This window comes from Bactrocera latifrons, unplaced genomic scaffold, assembly GCF_001853355.1.
Source record: "Bactrocera latifrons isolate USDA-ARS-PBARC rearing strain unplaced genomic scaffold, ASM185335v1 scaffold_19, whole genome shotgun sequence".
NCBI lineage: Eukaryota > Metazoa > Arthropoda > Insecta > Diptera > Tephritidae > Bactrocera > Bactrocera latifrons.
In genome coordinates this window covers 1,847,895-1,866,176 of record NW_017535407.1, presented here as the reverse complement: position 1 = coordinate 1,866,176, position 18,282 = coordinate 1,847,895, and the positions used below count along the sequence as shown (strand labels likewise).

The window sequence follows — 18,282 nt, the reverse complement described above, 5'->3', positions numbered from 1 at the left end:
GCCCAAAACCAAAATTTTAAATTCGAAAATTAAAAACCTTAGATTTTGAAAACAAAAATGTCTAAGCATCCAAAAATTAATTTCAAAAATAAAAATTTCAAATATTGGATATCTGAAAACTACATTTAGTAATCTCGAAATTCAAAAATTTGGTTTTCAAAATTTAAAATTATAATTTTTAATCAACTTTCGAGATGAAATTTTAGTTTTATATAAAAACAAATAATTATTTTAGTTCACAAAATTTCTTAATCTGGTTATTTCAATATTTCGAAAATAAAAATTCTAACTTTCGAAAACAAAAATTTCCACGGGTCGAAAATAAAAGAATTTTAAGTTTCTAAAATAAAAATTTCAAATATCCGAAATTCGAAAAATTAAATTTAAAATTCAAAAACTTGATTTTCCAAATATAAAATGCCTATTTTTCAGCCGCCTTTGAACTGAAATTTTAATTGTATATTCATTTAGTTCACAAAATTTTTTTCTAAAATAAAAATTTTAATTTTTGAAAACAAAGGTCTCGAAACCGAAAGAATTTTAAGTTTCGAAAGTAAAAATTCCATATACCCGAAATTTGAAAAATTAGAGAAGTTAAAAATTGAAATTTAAAAATTTGGTGTTCGAAATTACATATTATATAATATAATAAAATTTGTTTCTCAAAAATCCAAATATTCGAAACTAATAAATTTTGCATTTCGAAAATATAAAATTCGAACTTTTGGAAAACAAGTATTTTTTTCTTTGTTTGAAAATCCTTAAAAGCTTGGGGACATGCCTGTAACTGGTGTTAATGTTGATTTTTTTGGTTAAGAATCAATTGCAAAGCTTGTTTATTGAATCTCAGTTTACTAACAGGCGGTTTTCAACAACTGCCAATTTATTATACAATCCACATACATACATATTGTACAAACAAAAACACATAAATATATATTCCATGTTTTTTAATTTTGTTAATAAAAATATTATTATGTGTACTTGTACACATAGAGAAGTAGGTACAGCAAGTGAATACAGAAATTCCACAATGAATGGCAAGAACTGGTTTTGCATGGATAAAACAACAACATATATTATAATTATTAAGCGCAAAAAAAGCCAACTTTACAACCGCAGCAGCAGTAAATAACAAACAAATACATGCATAAATATTAACATACACATGTATGCGTTTTCAATATAAACAAGTCAACTTAAATTTGTGATTGCAAGAATTCGCAATGCCAGACACAGATTCGAGTACATATGTATGTACATGTGTTTTTAAGTGTGTATGTCTTAAGGCTCAGCTTAACCATGAAACGACTGCCTCCATTCGACTACTTGTCTATATAATCCACTAAAAGAGCGAACTACCCACTTACATATAGTGTGTATATACCAGCTGAAGACCCAAGAGCTGTCGGGCCATTCAATCGGAAAAGTCAATAATCATATAAATAGACATACATACATATGTATATGTATTATATATTTAATAGCTATATAGAAGCTGTTAGAAAAATAAACAAATAAAAATTATTTAGCAAAAGGTGAGAATTGTCGGTACTTGAAATGTATACAGACATTTTTATGAATAATCGCCCACCTGTGCGAATGAGTCGTGGAGCTGATGCCGATCTAAGAGATGCATGATTTAACCATTTTAAAATCATTAGATCTAGATTGAAATCATATTTTCTGTATTTGGTAAATATTTTATAACTTGAGCTAATTATTACATTTTAAAAAGTGACCACAATCAAATGGGGAAAAATTCAGAATAAATGGAATAAAATGGTAAATTTGGAAAATTGAAATTTTCAAAATCGCAATTTAAATTTTTGGAATATCGAATTTTCGAATATTGAATTTCGAGTATCAAATTTTCGAAATTAAGAAATATTTACTTTCGAAAATTAAAATTTCAATGGCTCTCACTTTTTCTAATGGAGATTTTTCGCAGTCTTTTTTTGAAATCATTTGCCAACAAAAAAAATTTTAGAAAATCTAATTTAAAAAAATTCGAACATTATTTGATAATTAGAATTTTAAGCTTGGTATAATGAATTTAGAGACTAATTCTAAATCTAAAAAAATTTTCGAAATTAATAATACTTTGCCTTGGAAATTTAGAATTTAGAAGCCCCTTTCTTTTCTCTAACTTTTATATCTTAGTAGAATTAGACTTCAGAGAGTTTAAAATTACGCAATTAACAAACCAATGTCTGCCAATTTGATTATTAAAATTATTAAAAGCCGTCTCAGACAGCCTCTGAATTGGGCCAGTCTATTCTATATAAACGCAGACAACTTGTTAACTGACTGAAAGAAGCTTTTAAGATAGTTTATTAAATGAAGCAATTAGCAAAACCTCAAAACAGTTAATAATGTAGACAATTTGTTAAGTGACTCCTTAAACGTTTCAGATTAACCGGTAGTCGAGTCAATTGTCGCATTTAATATATAAATGTCAGTACGATGATTTTCCTAATTAACTCAATTAAGCTTGGCAGATATTTAATTAATTGAGTTAATTAACAAAACATCCAAATAATTATTAAGGTAGACAACTTGTTAATGGACCCAATAAAGGTTGTCAGATAATTTTTAATTGAGTCAATTAGCAAAATGTCCATAAAATTATAAATATAGAGTAAATTAGTAAAATCCCATTAAAATTATTAATGCAGACAATTTGTTAATCGACTAAATTAAGTCCATATAGTTTAATAATGAGTTAATTAGCAAATTTTCGCTTATAAAACCAACATGCGTCATCCATTCAAAAAATTTTCAAATGCCATGTTGCTTGTTAGGCGTATTTTCCAAAGAAATGTATCGACGTGTCAATATAGTGCTGATATTTACATATTTAAAATAGTACAAAGTGACGCACAGATAAAGCGCTTATCTAAGTTGTGCGCTTGAACATTTTATTTACGAATTTAATAGCTTTATTTGACATTTCAATTTTTACTCGCTTTATATTTGGCTGCTTATCGGGGCAAGCAGCCAGCCAGCTGCACTTACTAAAGTCTACGCCTCCAATTGTTAGGTGACTTTCGAAATAATAATGTAAACAAATTTATTTTTTATTACTATTTATTTTTGTAATTGTTGCATTTTTGGTATTTATTAGTTGTTGTAGCCTAAAAGAATGGGGACACTAAGCACTATCTATTGGTTGTTATGGCCTTCACTACAATTAAATGAATTTCGTAAATTCATGTAAAAAATGTGAGAGATAATGAAAAAAATAGCGGTAAAAAATAAATAACAAAAATGTGTTAAAAAGTTGGCTTGCATTTGATTAGTGCGGTCACTTCAATTGGAAACTAATTCACACCATGAAATAAGTTTGTTCTCTTTTGGTTGCTGAGCTCTTTTTGTATTGGTATTAGGTAACGGTGATAAAAATTTGGTAAAAGAATAGAAATATCGTTTCAACTTATTTATCGATGGTCATAATATTTTTTATATCACTGTAAATTACTAACCAAAAAATAGATAAATTATGATCGTACTCACATTAAGTTGAACAAACCAAACAAAAAAATATATATTTTGCACTAAAATGATCTCATAGTATGTACGTGATTGCTCAAAAAGTTTATGTAAACGAAACGCCAGTATAAAGTGCAATATTATTTATTTTATGTATTTATCTTGGACAATGAGTACGAATCCTGAAGTATTGGGCGGACTCGATTTCTATTATTTTAACGATATTTTCGACAAATAGCTTTCCAGTAATCGCGCATAATTACCTATTACAGTAACAGAGTTATAGGCACTATTCCTATTTTCAGCCGTCAGGCTTGTATTTCGACTTTATCGAAGAAAAATTAAAAATATGGTATTTTCTCTATGCCTATGATCTTTGAAGTGTACTCTAACAATACTAAGACAATCAATAAAATATGTAATTATCGGGGAAGTCTTATCTTTCTACTTGTAATGTCATATAACGTAACCCGATCGTACTTATATAACGACGGTTACCAAGTACTGGTACTAAACCTGCCACCTATAGCCTTCTTCGTAGAAAATTGTGCTGCAAAACCGGCGAAACAACTACTGACCGCAGGAGAATTTAGATATATCACCGCAAGCACCGACTACATGATACCACTTTTCAATCGGTTCAAAGTAAACATAGAAAAAATAGTTCATACGGATGGCGCGAAAATGGTCGAAGGAGTTGGTGCAGGGATATACTGTCCACAGTCAGGCAAAAAGCAGCCTTTTAAGTTGCCGGACCAATGCAGTATATTTCAAGCTGAGGTCTTTACTATTTCGGAAACCGCAGAGCTGGCTTCAGGCAATTCCAGAGTCAAGCAGTAATCAAGGCAGTAACCTCGTATCGCATATCGGCCAGAAGTGTTTTGGGAAGAAAGGTGGCAGTGGAAAGTGTTGTCAGAACTTCACTTCTACTGGGTGCCAGATCACAAAAGCAACGAGAGCAATAAAATAGTGGGCGAGATTGCCAAGAATGGACTAACATCCGAAAACGTGATGAACATTGGGAAACCCAAGCATTGTCCATACGACGATCTGGACAGAAACATGGTAAAGAATATCAAACCCGATGGTGCAAACTTTTGGATGCAAAACAGCAAAAGTCATTTGGAAAATGGTAGATCAGAAATACTCAAAATTCCCATTGGCACTTGATGGAAGAGCTTATAGGATCATGATTCCTGCAGAATGGGACTGAAATATCGAGAAGACTGCAGGAAACGTCAATAGCAAGGCACTGGGAAGCAATGGAGCATATCTTGTGCACTTGTCCCGCATTAACAAGACTACGCTGTAAGCATCTTGGGTCCCCGCGATCTGATTCACTGGAAGAGGTATCGATAGTGAGGCCACAGAGTCTATAGAAATTCGCGTCAATCGCAGGCACCTTAAAAAACCTAGTAACTAAACTCCATTTGGTATCTCAAAGAACCAAAACTGGTCTGTGTGTGGCTGATTGGCCTACCACACTAACCGAACCTAACCTCTGTGTTTAATAAGTGGAGTTTTTTCAACATTTATTAACTATAAATGTTAATGTTAATAGAAATTTTGGTGTAAAAAATTTAATCTTATAACAAAAAAATGGCGAATTTTTAAATTAAAACAATTAACAAATGGCGGTAAATAAATGGAAGTAAATTTCTAATTGATTCAATTAAGAACTTCATATGACAAAAATACATAGCCTTTCAATTTACTCAATTACTCAATTAAGTATTTCATAGTAATGGAGTCAATTAAAAAATGTAGACTATAAATATTACTATTGCCAATTGGCTAATTGGTTTTATTAAGCGGGTCAGGTAATCCATTAATTAAATTTTTCTTAAAAGTATTAAAGCAGAAATTTTTTTAATGAACTCAATTAAATTTTTTTTTATTTCTAACACAAAAGTATAAAACAAAAGTGGTTTTGCTGCTAAAAATTGCTGCATTAAATTATTTTCTGCACAAAATCACGAACGCCTGCTCGCATTCAGGAGAAAATATGTGCAAACCAAGTGACATTTAAAACTTCAAGAGAAATAGAATACGCGAAACGAACGAGCAACGCCCACTTGCATAGATCACCAGCGCATAGCGGACCACAGAGGACGTGGGAAATAGCAAGCGCAGTGGTTTGCAGCGCATTTGCAGTCCAAACTTGAGACACTTGTAAACTTCAAATACTTTGAAAGGCAAAATAAAACCAAATGAGAATAGAAGTAAAGCAGAAGAATGTCTAAACTAAGCGAGTGTGCAACTTTCGACTGTCAGCAGAAACAAGAAATTTATATAGGCGAATAATGATAAATAATGCAAACAAAAATTAAAAAAAAAAAAACAATTCAAAAAGCAGGCGAGTAAAACGAATACAATGTATGTAGAATATGGTTATTATGGTTTCATGTTGATATGCAATTTAACGGCAAAAATCCGATACGAAGAACAACAAGTGTCATGAGACAAATAACAAAAAAAAAATATAAAATATTTTAGTTAAAGAAAATGTCGCTACAGCTGCGATTTCTACAAAGCCAAGGCAAAAGTTACTCGCACGTAGGAAGCGAGCGGCGAGTGAGCTGCAGTGCGCAGTGTTGCATGCTTAGCAATACTTACGCTATGCCGGCAGAGCTAGAAGACAATTGGTAAGCTACTTTTATTGTAGCGTTTTTGTGTTAATTTATTATTTTATTTATTTTTTAATCTTTTTTGCTTGCATCAAGTTGCAGATTTGCACGGAAGTGCGCGCAGCGTTGACAGTTAATTTTAATGATGCACAAAATTCAGAACGCACGTGGTGAGCGAAACGTAAAAGAGGTAAAAGCAGATGAAAGCAAGCCAACAAATGATATTGTTGAGCATCTTTCAAACACTTTTGACAAGACATTTAAATATTTTTCCGATATTTTTACTAGCATAACAAGATAGCTTAATAAATACTACAAGTGGATATACAGTGGTGAGTAAAATAAATGCAATGTAAGCAAATAATTTGAGCTCTTAATAATCAACACAAACTCATTCTTCATATTTTTTTACGTTACTGAATTGCAACAATAATAACATCTGATCAAAATTGACCCGGATTGCAATTTTTTTTGTTTGTTTGTTTGCAATATRTCAGGTCTTATGGTACAACTACAGCGCTTTTTACCTAAAACATTAACCAAAATATGTTGAGTCAATCAATAAGAGATGTTGAGATCCTCTGCCATCTCTTTGATGCCAACAAGACAATTTTTAAACACTGCTGGTTTGACTTTTTCGAGGGTATCCTTATTGACAAAGGTGGATAGACGACTAGCTGAGGTTTCGATGACTTCACGACCTTCACTGAATGCTTTGTGCTCTTGAATTACAATTTAATTAGAATAGTCCGGGTCAAATTTGATCACATGAATCAAAAAATCGGAAAAGTCAGAAAAGTGAATTATGCAATTCATACACATGTCTTCTTTAACTACAAAAATTAATTTAATATGCGTGGTAAGTTAGACTTAGTAATTTAAGCGGCGAAGATAAGTTTTAATCTCGGAGTCTAATGGGTAAAGAAAAGAGCCTAGCGTTCGCAAACACCATACTGAGAACTAAAGCAGAGGTTCACTCTAGAATCTGTGGTCTACTTAGCCAGAATAGAGCAAGATTTATATTCAAAGCATACTTTTAGGATTGAAAAAATCATAGTTAGACGAATATAAACAAATGTATTATTTTCTCAATAGATGGCTTTAGGTTAGGTTAGGTAAGTATGCTGATTTTTCGTGAAGCCACGAATAATTCTTCCTATACAGCTGGACACACCGGAGCGTTGTTGTTGCCCAGAACTCCTAAGTATGGATCAAAAAGACCGTCGCATATCGACAAAACGCTTGGAGGTTACAACAAAATTATTGAGGCGGCCAATATCAATGCCAGCCAATTCGCCGGGTTCATAGAAAGTATGGCAATCTCTTAATTCGGGCTTTACATGCACGTAGTACCATAAAAAGGAAGCAAGCACCTAGAAGCCGCCGGCTTTGGCCAATGGAAGAAACATTTTGTTCCACCAGGACAACGCCAGGCCACCAGGATCGATATTGACTCGCCAGAAGCTTTTGGAGCTTGGTTGAGATGTTCTTATGCAGCCATCTTATAGTCCAGGTATGGCATCAAATGATTATTTTGGGTTCCTCTCTATCTATGTAAAAATGGATTGTTCCGTAATTTTTTAACATTACTGTAACTTATTTACTATGTTTGTATGTATGTGGTCGCATGAGAAAAATTAAGCGTGGTTGCACAATTGACATAGTTTTTAGCGCTTCTTGCATGGCTTGCATTTCTCTCGCTCCATAAAAATGAAGAAAACGCCGAATTTCACACGGAAATCTCATTTTGCTTATTGTTGCAGCGTAAGCGCGATATGAAATCAGCAGAGAAATGGCGGGTGATAAAAGTACTTTTGGTTGAAGCAACAAGAAAAAATAACAACAATTTATGTGAAATATGTGTCTGAAGCAGAAATAATAAATAAATAATATAAAGCAGTTAAACTTTCATGTAGTGGCTGCTTAATTAATTTATAGCTTGTATAGTTGTTGTACGAAGAAAACCTATGAGTGCATTTCTCTGATGGAGAAAGTGTTTCTAAAGCAAAATTTTTAAGTGGACACTTTAAATTATCTACAGCTTTCCGTTGGCTCTACTTAATTAAGACCGACTTAACAGTAATCGCTAACTAGAATGCTAACTGATTACTAATTAGAACACTAACTGAACACTAACTACATCGCTAACTAGATCGCAAACTCAATCAGTTTTAAAGCGATATATATGACCTTCGGAAATCTAAAAAATCTTATTTTATGATATTATATAAATACAACAACCACAATTTTAAACACAACAACAACAAAAATTCCTAATTACAACAAAGTTTTCAACTTTCATGCTCAAACACTTGACATGCACCACAAGGTGAATTGCCCAGTAAATACTTCTTCCTTCAAAAGTAATGTTTTTAGCATTATTCAATGCACACTATTTTAGAATTTTTAATTAAAAAAGGAGAAAAAAATTCTTTAGTTTCTCCTTACTCATTCTCAGCACCCAAATCGCTTTGTGGCGATCGGTAAACGCCCCTTAGTCATACAAAAAACAACAAAACCAAAATCATTAAAATCACTTTAAATTCGCCTCAAATGCTGGTAACGTGTAAGTTGTGTAACGGAAATATGTGGAAAAACGTAAATTAATTACAACATGCAACAACAAATTAATAATGCATTTTTTGTACATTACAGAGTTTAAATAGCGCTAATGTGTGTGGGGATGAATTACAATGACGTAGTTGAACCAAGTGCAAGACGATAAGCGCGCTGGTGCATTGGGGTACAGTGGAATGCAGAAAAAATGCAGTTAGGTGCAGTTTTTGAAAAAAAAAATAAAAAAAAAAATAAAAATTAAAGATAAAATATAAAAAAATTAATAATTAAATATAAAATTAAAAAAATAAATATAAAAAATAAAAATAAAATTTAAACTAAAAAAAAATAAATTTAGCAAAGTTTTTAAACATTAAAAAAAAATTACGTACGATCTGGGGTCGGAAGGGCAAGGTGAAGTTTTTAAGAGTTAAGAATGGCTTATATCGATTTCCGGCATAATTATCTGACGATAACATCGCAAATTTTAAAGTAATAATGCCTAAAATTGTTCTATTGTCTACAGAGACCTATCAGGGGATCCAACATCTCTGGATCGACTTAATACATTTTGATTAATGTTTCGGCTAAGAAACCGAGAACGTAAAAACCGCAACCTTGTGCAAAAACGAAAAAACGATGTCAAATAAGGCTCGGAATAGAGGTAGAAAAATAAAAATTGTCCAACAGTCCAGCTTGTTATGCTTCAAAAATGAGCCAAAAACGAAAACAAAATTCGCTGAAGGCACAGGAGAACTTTTCAACCGTGGCTTATAACAAGTGTAAGTGAAAATTGGATACTTCGATTGAAGTGGGAGATTATTTTGAAGACGATAATAAAGATTTGCATTAAAATAAATGAAAATGAACTTTTTCAATGGCAGTCCGGGTCAAATTTGATCAGACTTTATAAATTTTTTTTATTATAATAAGCGCTTAAAAGAGAAAAATCTACGAAAAATACAAATATGAATATTAAAAAACTAGATTGAATATTATCAGACCACAAGTTTCTATAAATTTATAAATTATAGATAAATGACCTTGAACTATCCTATTTGAGTTAGAGTCTGTCTCTTATACACATCTAGATGTGTATAAGAGACAGCTGTAAAACAAAAATATTCCTGCATTTCCACGTGTAAGCATGTACCGTCATCATCAACACACATAAGCTACAGCATCAAAGCGCACAATGCGGAACCAAAGGCTTAAGCCGCAACCCACACCAACGCCGCCACCGACGCCATAAACACAACAACAACAAAGCAATAGTCTGCAACAAATTCCGATCGATACGTCACACAACATTTATTGATGGCCGGCTCTGGCCAGTGAGCAGTAAGCCAGGTCAAGAAAAAAAATGTTAGAAAAAGCATAGTCTGTCTAAATTAGCCTATCTCGAACCTTTCAAAATGAGTGATCATGACGGCAAAGTTCAGAATATTTTTGGGTGTGCCCTCGCAACTGATAGGAAGTGTATGCTGTGGTATGTGGTGGTAGTTGCCATACCATGAGTGGAGGGCAAAAAACCAAATACTCGAAACATGGCTTAAATGCAATCAGGCAGCGGAGAGTGATGACTTCCTGCTTTCTTAAAGCGATTTTTTTATCTACGCCTTGAGCCTTCTTTTGGCTATAAGAGAAGGCGGTGAGTTGCTGGTTAGGCTGAAGTGGTTGGAAATGTGCAGTGTCACGAAAAAAAACCAAATTAAGTTCACGCCATATGTTGTTGTTGTAAAAACTGTCTTAGAATGCATTGCATTTCAGTTCTATTATAATTCTAACCAAATTGAATCAAATTGAGTAGATTTGATTATTTTTATGCGCTTTAAATTCTTATTAGCATTTTGAGCTCGTCTTTGTTATCTACAGGAGAAGACACAATCTGGAACATTTTATTGTTAAGTTTCTCTTATGTAACAACTTTACTACGCCTGCAATAATTTTTATAAATTTCTACCTGCTTTTCCCTCTTGTAAACACAAGTTCATTACATTTTTTGGGTTTTTCATGTTTTCTTGATTAATTATTTGGCTTTTATCGCTGTTCGTAAGGTATCTATCTGAGCTGATTGGCTTGTAGAACAAATGTTGGACATCTTTCGTTACCAGAAAAAGGTAGGTGCATAAGCAAAATATTTGTTTGTACAAATGCAAGTGGAATGCACCCTCCTCTTGTGGCCAAGAATGAAAAGGGTCATCAAAATTGTAATTAAAAATAAGAATATAAAAGTAGGAAAGAGAATAAGACACATAAAAAGGCCACAAAATTTTCCATTTATTGGGAAAATATTTTCCTGCCGCCGAGGTCAACGGAGTTCACCTGTTTATATTTGCTCATTGCATTTTTGTTCTTGGCACATAGTTTTTCTTACAATTCAGGCCTTTCAAACGCATAGGATTCAGAGCAACTTTTATCAGCTCTTGCGTGTTTACAACGCCAATATTTAAGCAATTTTAGTAACTCGATTTTATCATTAAACAAATAAAAGTTGGCTCTTCCCTTTACTTTGAGTTTTATTTCGTTGATGGAAAATAAAACTGATTGCATTTTCAGTTAAGAAAACAGGTAAATCTCTTAGTAGGAAAAAAGTAGTTCTTCTCGTAAAGATAAGACTTTAGCGTTTAAAGATTACGCCGATAACGGAAAGTGAAACTGGAATGATATTTACAAAATAACTTGAAAAGAATTTATTTTATATGAAAATTTGGTATGGCTGAATGCAGTTTCTTGGAATATGCAACATTCAACAAGTTCTCTTTCTTTAAAACACGATCATCAATTGCATTTAGCATAGGATGGCGTAAGTGCGTTGTTCCAAATTATTATTATCTTAAAATTATATGAAGGTTCCTCAGCAGATATAATATTTCTAAAAATAAGAATATTTCTTACAATAAGAACTACGGCGACCCCTCAATTGACAGAATTCATGCCAAATTTCAACAAATTCAACAAACTGACTCGTTCTACTTATCATGTTTTATATTATTCATTCTTTTTTGATTACTCACCTTTCCTGCTGCTTTCTTGTAACGCCTGGTTGCTTCGTTTATAAGATCCTTCACCAGCAAATCGCCATTGCCACACGGCACAACAATGCGGATGGCACCAAAACAAACGGTGACCTTCATTTTTGACAATTTTTCTACGCTAATTCTCTGCACAAACAACTATTCGTTAAACTTGACAAACACTTTTATTTTTTTAACAAATAATTTTCACTTTCTAGTACACAACACTAAGTTAAATTTTTATCAATTAGGTGAATAGCTAATGAGTCACGCATTCGTTTTATATTCGGCAGTAATTCATTTATTTGAAATTTTCGCAGACGTTTAGTTACTTTAAATTGACAGCTCTGCGATTAGTTAAAATATTATAAGTAGTGGTATAGAAAAGCATTAAAATATTTTAGAAATACGAATTACAAGGTCATATAATAGGCGCGCGCTAGGCCATCGCCAGACGAGAAAAAAATTATTATATTATAAACAAAAACAATGCAATTATACAGCATTCATTGTGTAGTCGATGATGTGTGCTGCTATTCTCGAGAGGGTCATGACAAGCTATGGAGTCACCCTCCAATTGCCGTCTATAAAATGCACTAGCAAAGGCGCCGTTAGTGATCCTTGAATTGCATACATAAATACATAGACATACATAGGTGTACGCCGGGTATTTTTGTGTTTGGTGGATGTAGTTTTTGTGGTTGCTTCCACATAAATAGTATGCAGCTGCGCTTTGTCGACACGAAAATACGTTACACAAACACCAACTTAGTGCCAGTAAGCCAGCATTTCTACTAAAGCAAGATAATAGCACAATTGGGAAGTGCATGTACTGTACGATGTTTAGCACTTGACAGCTGCACTTCCTGGGTGGATTTAAGAATTAGATGGTATAAGAAAAAAAAATTATTTTGGAACTTTATTCATTATTCTTTTGTTTATAAAGGAATCTACAATATGTACATATATTTCTTTGAAAGATCAACTGCTTATTAGCAGTAAAGCTCCTATCACTATCGCTATAAACTTTTAAGGAAAACATGAATCACTAGAATATATAGCGCAAACAATGCTAAACGAAGCACACATCATACACAACTGGAAGAAATGGCGATCTGAATGCGCGAGTTAAAAACTGGATTTTACAGCTCAGATTTAGGATCGCAAAAATGTGGCCATAAGCGAAAAAACGTAATAAATGTAGATACAAATGCAAAATGTATCTAAAACAACAAAGAAAACAAATTTATTTACACACTTCAGTTTGTTATACACTTGTCGTTTTTTTTTTTTTCTTTTTGTTTTTGCTTCACCGCTTTTGCATTATAAACGTTTACATTTAGTTTCGTCGCCGTTGGTTCAACGCAGTCGGTACTTATGGCATTTTTATCAATTCTTAGTTATTGCTTCCTTTCTTTATTTTGCACAATCTCACAGACACGTTCGTTGGTTAATTTTTCCCTTATATTTTATTACATACTTTATGTTTCGTTACCACAATTATTCACATAATATATGTATTTTTTCACTTCGTTGCACTTGCAAGTTGCTAATATCGTGTTTTAGTTTCTTATTGCACTAAGCAAGTGCATTAAATTTGTTAGTTTTCGTTAAATCCGATCAGTAGACACAACTGCATTATGCATTACACACTTGGAAAATTTGAAATTCTTTCAAAAATCGCGTTCTCCGCACACGCGCGCTTTACTCCCGTTCGCACTCATGTCAACAACTCGTTTGTCACTTGGCTTCCATGGAATTTTGCCGTTTACCTTGTTTCGTCATTTTTCGCTGCTTGGTTGCCACTCGTTTATTTGTTGTTTTTTGAAGCCACAATTTTAACGTCTATTTCAGGGGACTGCCCAGTCTTGTTGTTGTCTTCTCGTTTGCTGTTGTTTACCTACCTGTTCTCTGCTTGCGTTTCCAGGCGACAGCAGCAGCAGAACTAGCTTTTGTTGACAGTCAACCAATTCGTTAGTTCTCTTTGACAGTCGGTTTACTCGCTAGAATTATTGAGTGTTACCAGTAGGGAACGGCAAGCAGGAAACCATTTGTTTATTTAATAAATTATAATAAAGAAACTTCTTGCTGTTAATAATATTTCAATAAAATTACGCTATTTAAAGTAGTTATGTTAACAATAATAAAAGTGATTGAATATACCTTGATTTGCGAATTAAAATTAGTTATAATTTTTATGAATGGCAGCACTAGCATGTTACAACTTGCAAGATTGCAGTGTTGTGGTATTTTAGATAATACAACCGTTTTATTTTTCTATGAATTAAATAAAACTAAGAATAAAAAAACATAAATTTCGGAATTGTTGAGAGATTTTATTATTGTAATAAAATAGTAGCTCTTTATAACTTGCATTGGAAACCCTAATTGTCAGCTGTCAAATTTGTTTTGATTCAACGGCGTGTTCCTATTCAATACTACCAGTACATTGTCGAAAATATAGTTTACTTGAATTAAACATTTAAATGATTGTAAAAATTAAGCAAAAGAAACAACAAAGTGGCTTACCACCACCACCACCCCCAGAGGAGTTGGAGGAAATGTCGCAGGTTGCCAATATGCAGGACTCAAGTGGCGGACGATCTGCGCAGTCCGATCTAGAACAGCAAACCACAACATCAGCAACCAGCAATATTGGGGAAAATCTTAAAAGTGCTGGTGCCGACGATGACGAGGATGATGAAATGGACATGGGCAACTTCAATGTGAAGGCGAAAAAGAAACGCAAGAAGGGCATCATTTACATATCGAACATACCCAAACACATGAATGTCACTAGAATGCGTGAAATTCTGGGCGAGTATGCTGAACTTGGACGTGTGTACTTACAACCAGAGAAATTACCCGGTGGTAAGTTTCATTTACTATGCCTTGAGAAAACTTCTAAAACATAGATATTGTTAGCAGGCAACGACAAAAAGAAGAAGCGAAAACGCTTGGCGCGTCACTTCACAGAGGGTTGGGTTGAGTTCGAGTCAAAGCGCGCGGCCAAACAAATTGTTGAACTCTTAAACAATAAACAAATTTCTACACGTAAAAAGTCACAGTTCTACGATTATATGTGGAGTATGAAATATTTGCCTCGCTTCAAATGGGTGCACCTCACGGAGCGTATGAACTATGAGCAAGCTGTGCATAAGCAACGCTTACACACCGAGGTGTCGCAGGCGCGCAAGGAGACTACATTCTTCCAGAATAATCTTGATAAGAGCGAGTACTTGAAAAAACAAAGTAAAAAAGCAAATAAAGGCAAAAATGCGGCCATGTTAGAAACGTGAAATTCTAATGGTCGCTATTTTATACACAAAAAAAAAAAATGTCTAGTGTATTATTGTGTTTTTATGAAGATGGTAAATTAAAAACAAAATGTATGGTAAAGTTGAAAAAAATTGCAAAAATTGTTTTCTTAAAAACCGTGCTGCGCGAACTAGTCCTTCAGTTAATGATAAGTCGCTCTGAAATTTCGCACGCGTCCTTTTCTTCCCAAAAAGCTGTCAATTTGTCGAAACCGACGATAAAAGTACCATTATAATATAAAATTGTCATACAAACTGAGCGATGAAATCTTGTATGTGACCCTTTTTTATTAGAAAACATTTCAAAAAAAAAAAATGTCATTAGTTTAGATGTTATAGTTGAATTGTATTTTCTTTTTATTTAGCATTTTTCTATAAAATACTTTCTTATCCTATGGAAAGCTTTTAGACTAATAATACATATGTTCTTGCAATTAAAATTATAGTTAAGAACTAAAAACAAATAATATTTAAAATTTATATAAAGTAATTTACGCTTTTTAAATCAGAATTTTTAAAACAAAGTAACACAGTGTTCATCTTAGCACAGCTTCACGTTATATAAAAACCATAGAAATACAAATACTTAAATTTAATCAAATTAACACTAATAGAAAAGCTAACAGACTATTTGGTGCTACTTAGGCATGGAAATCGTAATGATATCCCTCCATTATGAAAAAATATATGAGGGACGACCTATTAACTAAGTATTTACATAACAGCTTATTTACAATAATTTGTTTTTATCGATAATTACTTTTCTCATGGCCATAATTACTTAAAAATGTACTAACTTAACACAACACGTGACACAACTAATGCATAATATATAACGGTAATAAATACCACATCAACACATACGTACATGGATATCAAACTTAATTGTTATTTGCCTGTCACAACATATTTAATCATAAAATTCTTGGATTATCTCTACAACGCTCTGATAAGTGCCGGTGGCAATGCCTAACAAGGCAATCAGCACAATCGCCATGTTCTTCAGGTACACCCAAGTGGTCAGGGCTTTGGGCACGCCAGCGCGCAAAACAAAATCAAGTATCACCGGTATCAAGAGCGCCAATGAAGTGGAACACAGTGCACCGATTAGCGAAATGAAGAGTCCGAGTTTGGGCACAATCACAGCAACACCAACTGCAAAGAAGAGTGAAGATAATTATTTAATAAACAAAATATTATTAATTTCTGGTTGATAAGTTAAAATATTAATAGTTTATATACATATAATATATAATATATTTTCTAATTCAATATGTAATATAGAAATAAAACAGTTGAGGTTGGGTTGGAAAACTTTGTGCGGGGAAAAAGTAGAGTATTTGAAGCTAGTAAACAAGTTTTTCGTACAAAAACTTGATTTTGATTGATCAGTTTGTATGCTACTGCTCAGAGTGGTCCGTTATCGACGGTTCCGACAAATGAGCAGCTTCTTGGGAAGAAGAGAATAAGTAAAATTCCAGATATCTGAAAAACTGAAGGACTATTTTGCGAATATACAAACAGACGGACAGACGAACCAGTCACACTGATTATTTTTATACATATTTTATAGCGTCACCAACATTTTTTTGTGCAAGCTTCGTGATACGTAATGTATGTATGTATGCTTGTTCAAGGTATAATAAAAAAAATTGAGGTTGGATTCGAAAATTTTGGTAAAAAATGAACTGGAGACTAGACACTTTTGATTGATATCCATTTTTGAAACCTGAGTAATTCTTTAACGGATGAATCAAGTAGTTGTACTTTTTGCAATAGCCTTTTTTTTTTGACAGACCACATGTGAGTCGTGTCAAGCTGACATTTTATTTTTGTTGAGTATTGTTTTGTCAATATTGTATACCACGTGTCAGCACGCACTGAAGAAAATATAGCAGCCGTAGCTCAAAGTGTACACGGGACCGTGGAACATCGATTCGGCGCCGTTCGCAACAATTCGGACTGACGTATGGAACGACTTGGTGCATTTTGTCGAGCTTGTGCAGAAACTCAAACCGCTCGACCTTCCCAAGCGAAATCGCTCGCTATATGGGCTCCTTGGAGATAGGACGTTTTCAAGCAACAAGACCCATTTCTCATGGGTAAATTTTGTCATGGCAAAATTGTCCCTAATTGCAACCTGTAGAGATTCAAAAGTTGCCATGGTCCGGTGGAATCATCGATCCATATTTCTCCAATGATGCCGGTGAGAACGAAACCGTCAACGCGACCGTTATCGCGTCATGATAATCGACTATTTGGTGCCTGAAAATGAAGCTTGTGATCTCGGCCACTTCCCACACGTCACATCTATCAATGGATTTATTGAGGGAATACTTAGGTGCGACGGATGATTTCACGTTTTGTGCCGATCGATTGATCGTCAAGATCGTGTGATATGACACCGTTAGTCTTTTTCCTGTGAAGATATGTAACGTCTTAAGTCTATGCGGACAATTCAACTTCGATTCAGGCCTTGGTGAAAAACATCACGCGTGGCACTCGAATTAGCAATTGAAATGCTCGAACGAGTGTTCTAAAATTGGACTCAACGGATCGTCCATCTAAGAAGTAGCCGCAGCTAACATTTGAAAGAGATTTCCTTCAAAAAGTAAATAACAACGAACGTTCTTTCGAATGATAATAAACATTCTCAATTAAATTTGAAGTTGCAGTGTTTTTTCTTTAAAAAAGTTGGGAACCTCGAAATAGTTCAAGATAGTTACAACCGTGCGGCCTTAGGCTACCTTAAATCAAGTAAAATGCAGCCATGACCATACATCCATCATGCATCATTGGAGCAGGTCATTGTAAAGTTATCTTATACGTAATCTCAAATTTGTTTAGCGTAGAGTTGAACTTGTTTGTTTGCTTGTATTTAGAACGCTATCGGAGACCACTAGTAACTTTCACTGAAAATTCCATTCTTCATAAACATACATATTGACGCACTGGTCTAGATAAATATTTATAATCGCTAATTATGTTTACGACTGGATATTAAAATCGTTAGTATCAACGTCATTCATCGCTACTTATTTCATAATTTGTGAGAATTTTTTTGTATCATAAAAAATATGTACATATGTACTTTATGGTCCCCATAAAACTTTGCTCGAGTGATTTGAGATCCCGTAGAGAAATACATATGTATGTACCTTCATATGCCCAAGCGATTGCCTAGTGCGAGCACTAAACGATTTATAACGGCAACTGCCATATTTTACTATTGAATTAAAGCAACTACGCAAAACGTATGAAAGAAACTTTTTT

General features: G+C 33.5%; 3 protein-coding genes across 9 annotated transcripts in view; 1 reads left to right on the top strand and 2 right to left on the bottom strand.

The window, feature by feature from the left end:
• LOC108967561 (partitioning defective 3 homolog B) overlaps nucleotides 1-13,441 on the bottom strand; it is a 144,319-nt gene extending 130,878 nt beyond the window's left edge. Inside the window, exons 1-2 of one of the 6 annotated variants that reach the window (XM_018931065.1) lie at nucleotides 12,947-13,441; nucleotides 11,693-12,039 (exon numbers count right to left, since the gene is read on the bottom strand). In XM_018931065.1, the coding sequence (XP_018786610.1) occupies nucleotides 11,693-11,812 (120 nt within the window). In that variant the 5' untranslated portion in view covers nucleotides 11,813-12,039; nucleotides 12,947-13,441. The remainder of the gene's footprint in view (nucleotides 1-11,692; nucleotides 12,040-12,946) is intronic. The other 5 variants (XM_018931063.1, XM_018931066.1, XM_018931062.1 and 2 more) reach the window with 5 other exon arrangements.
• Nucleotides 13,442-14,088: 647 nt separating this feature from the next.
• LOC108967539 (pre-rRNA-processing protein esf2-like) lies at nucleotides 14,089-15,054 on the top strand. Of its 2 annotated transcripts, none has more exons than XM_018931027.1 (2): nucleotides 14,089-14,563; nucleotides 14,621-15,054. In XM_018931027.1, the coding sequence occupies exons 1-2, from the start codon at nucleotides 14,179-14,181 to the stop codon at nucleotides 14,989-14,991; spliced, it is 756 nt and encodes a 251-aa protein (XP_018786572.1). In that variant the 5' UTR covers nucleotides 14,089-14,178; the 3' UTR covers nucleotides 14,992-15,054. The 2 variants fall into 2 exon arrangements, with proteins under 2 accessions (XP_018786572.1, XP_018786571.1); XM_018931026.1 differs by having other exon boundaries at nucleotides 14,618-15,054.
• Nucleotides 15,055-15,334: 280 nt separating this feature from the next.
• Nucleotides 15,335-18,282, bottom strand: part of LOC108967570 (proton-coupled amino acid transporter 4) — a 17,894-nt gene continuing 14,946 nt past the window's right edge. The window contains exon 6 of the mRNA XM_018931082.1: nucleotides 15,335-16,164. Within this exon, the coding sequence (XP_018786627.1) occupies nucleotides 15,920-16,164 (245 nt within the window). The 3' untranslated portion in view covers nucleotides 15,335-15,919. The remainder of the gene's footprint in view (nucleotides 16,165-18,282) is intronic.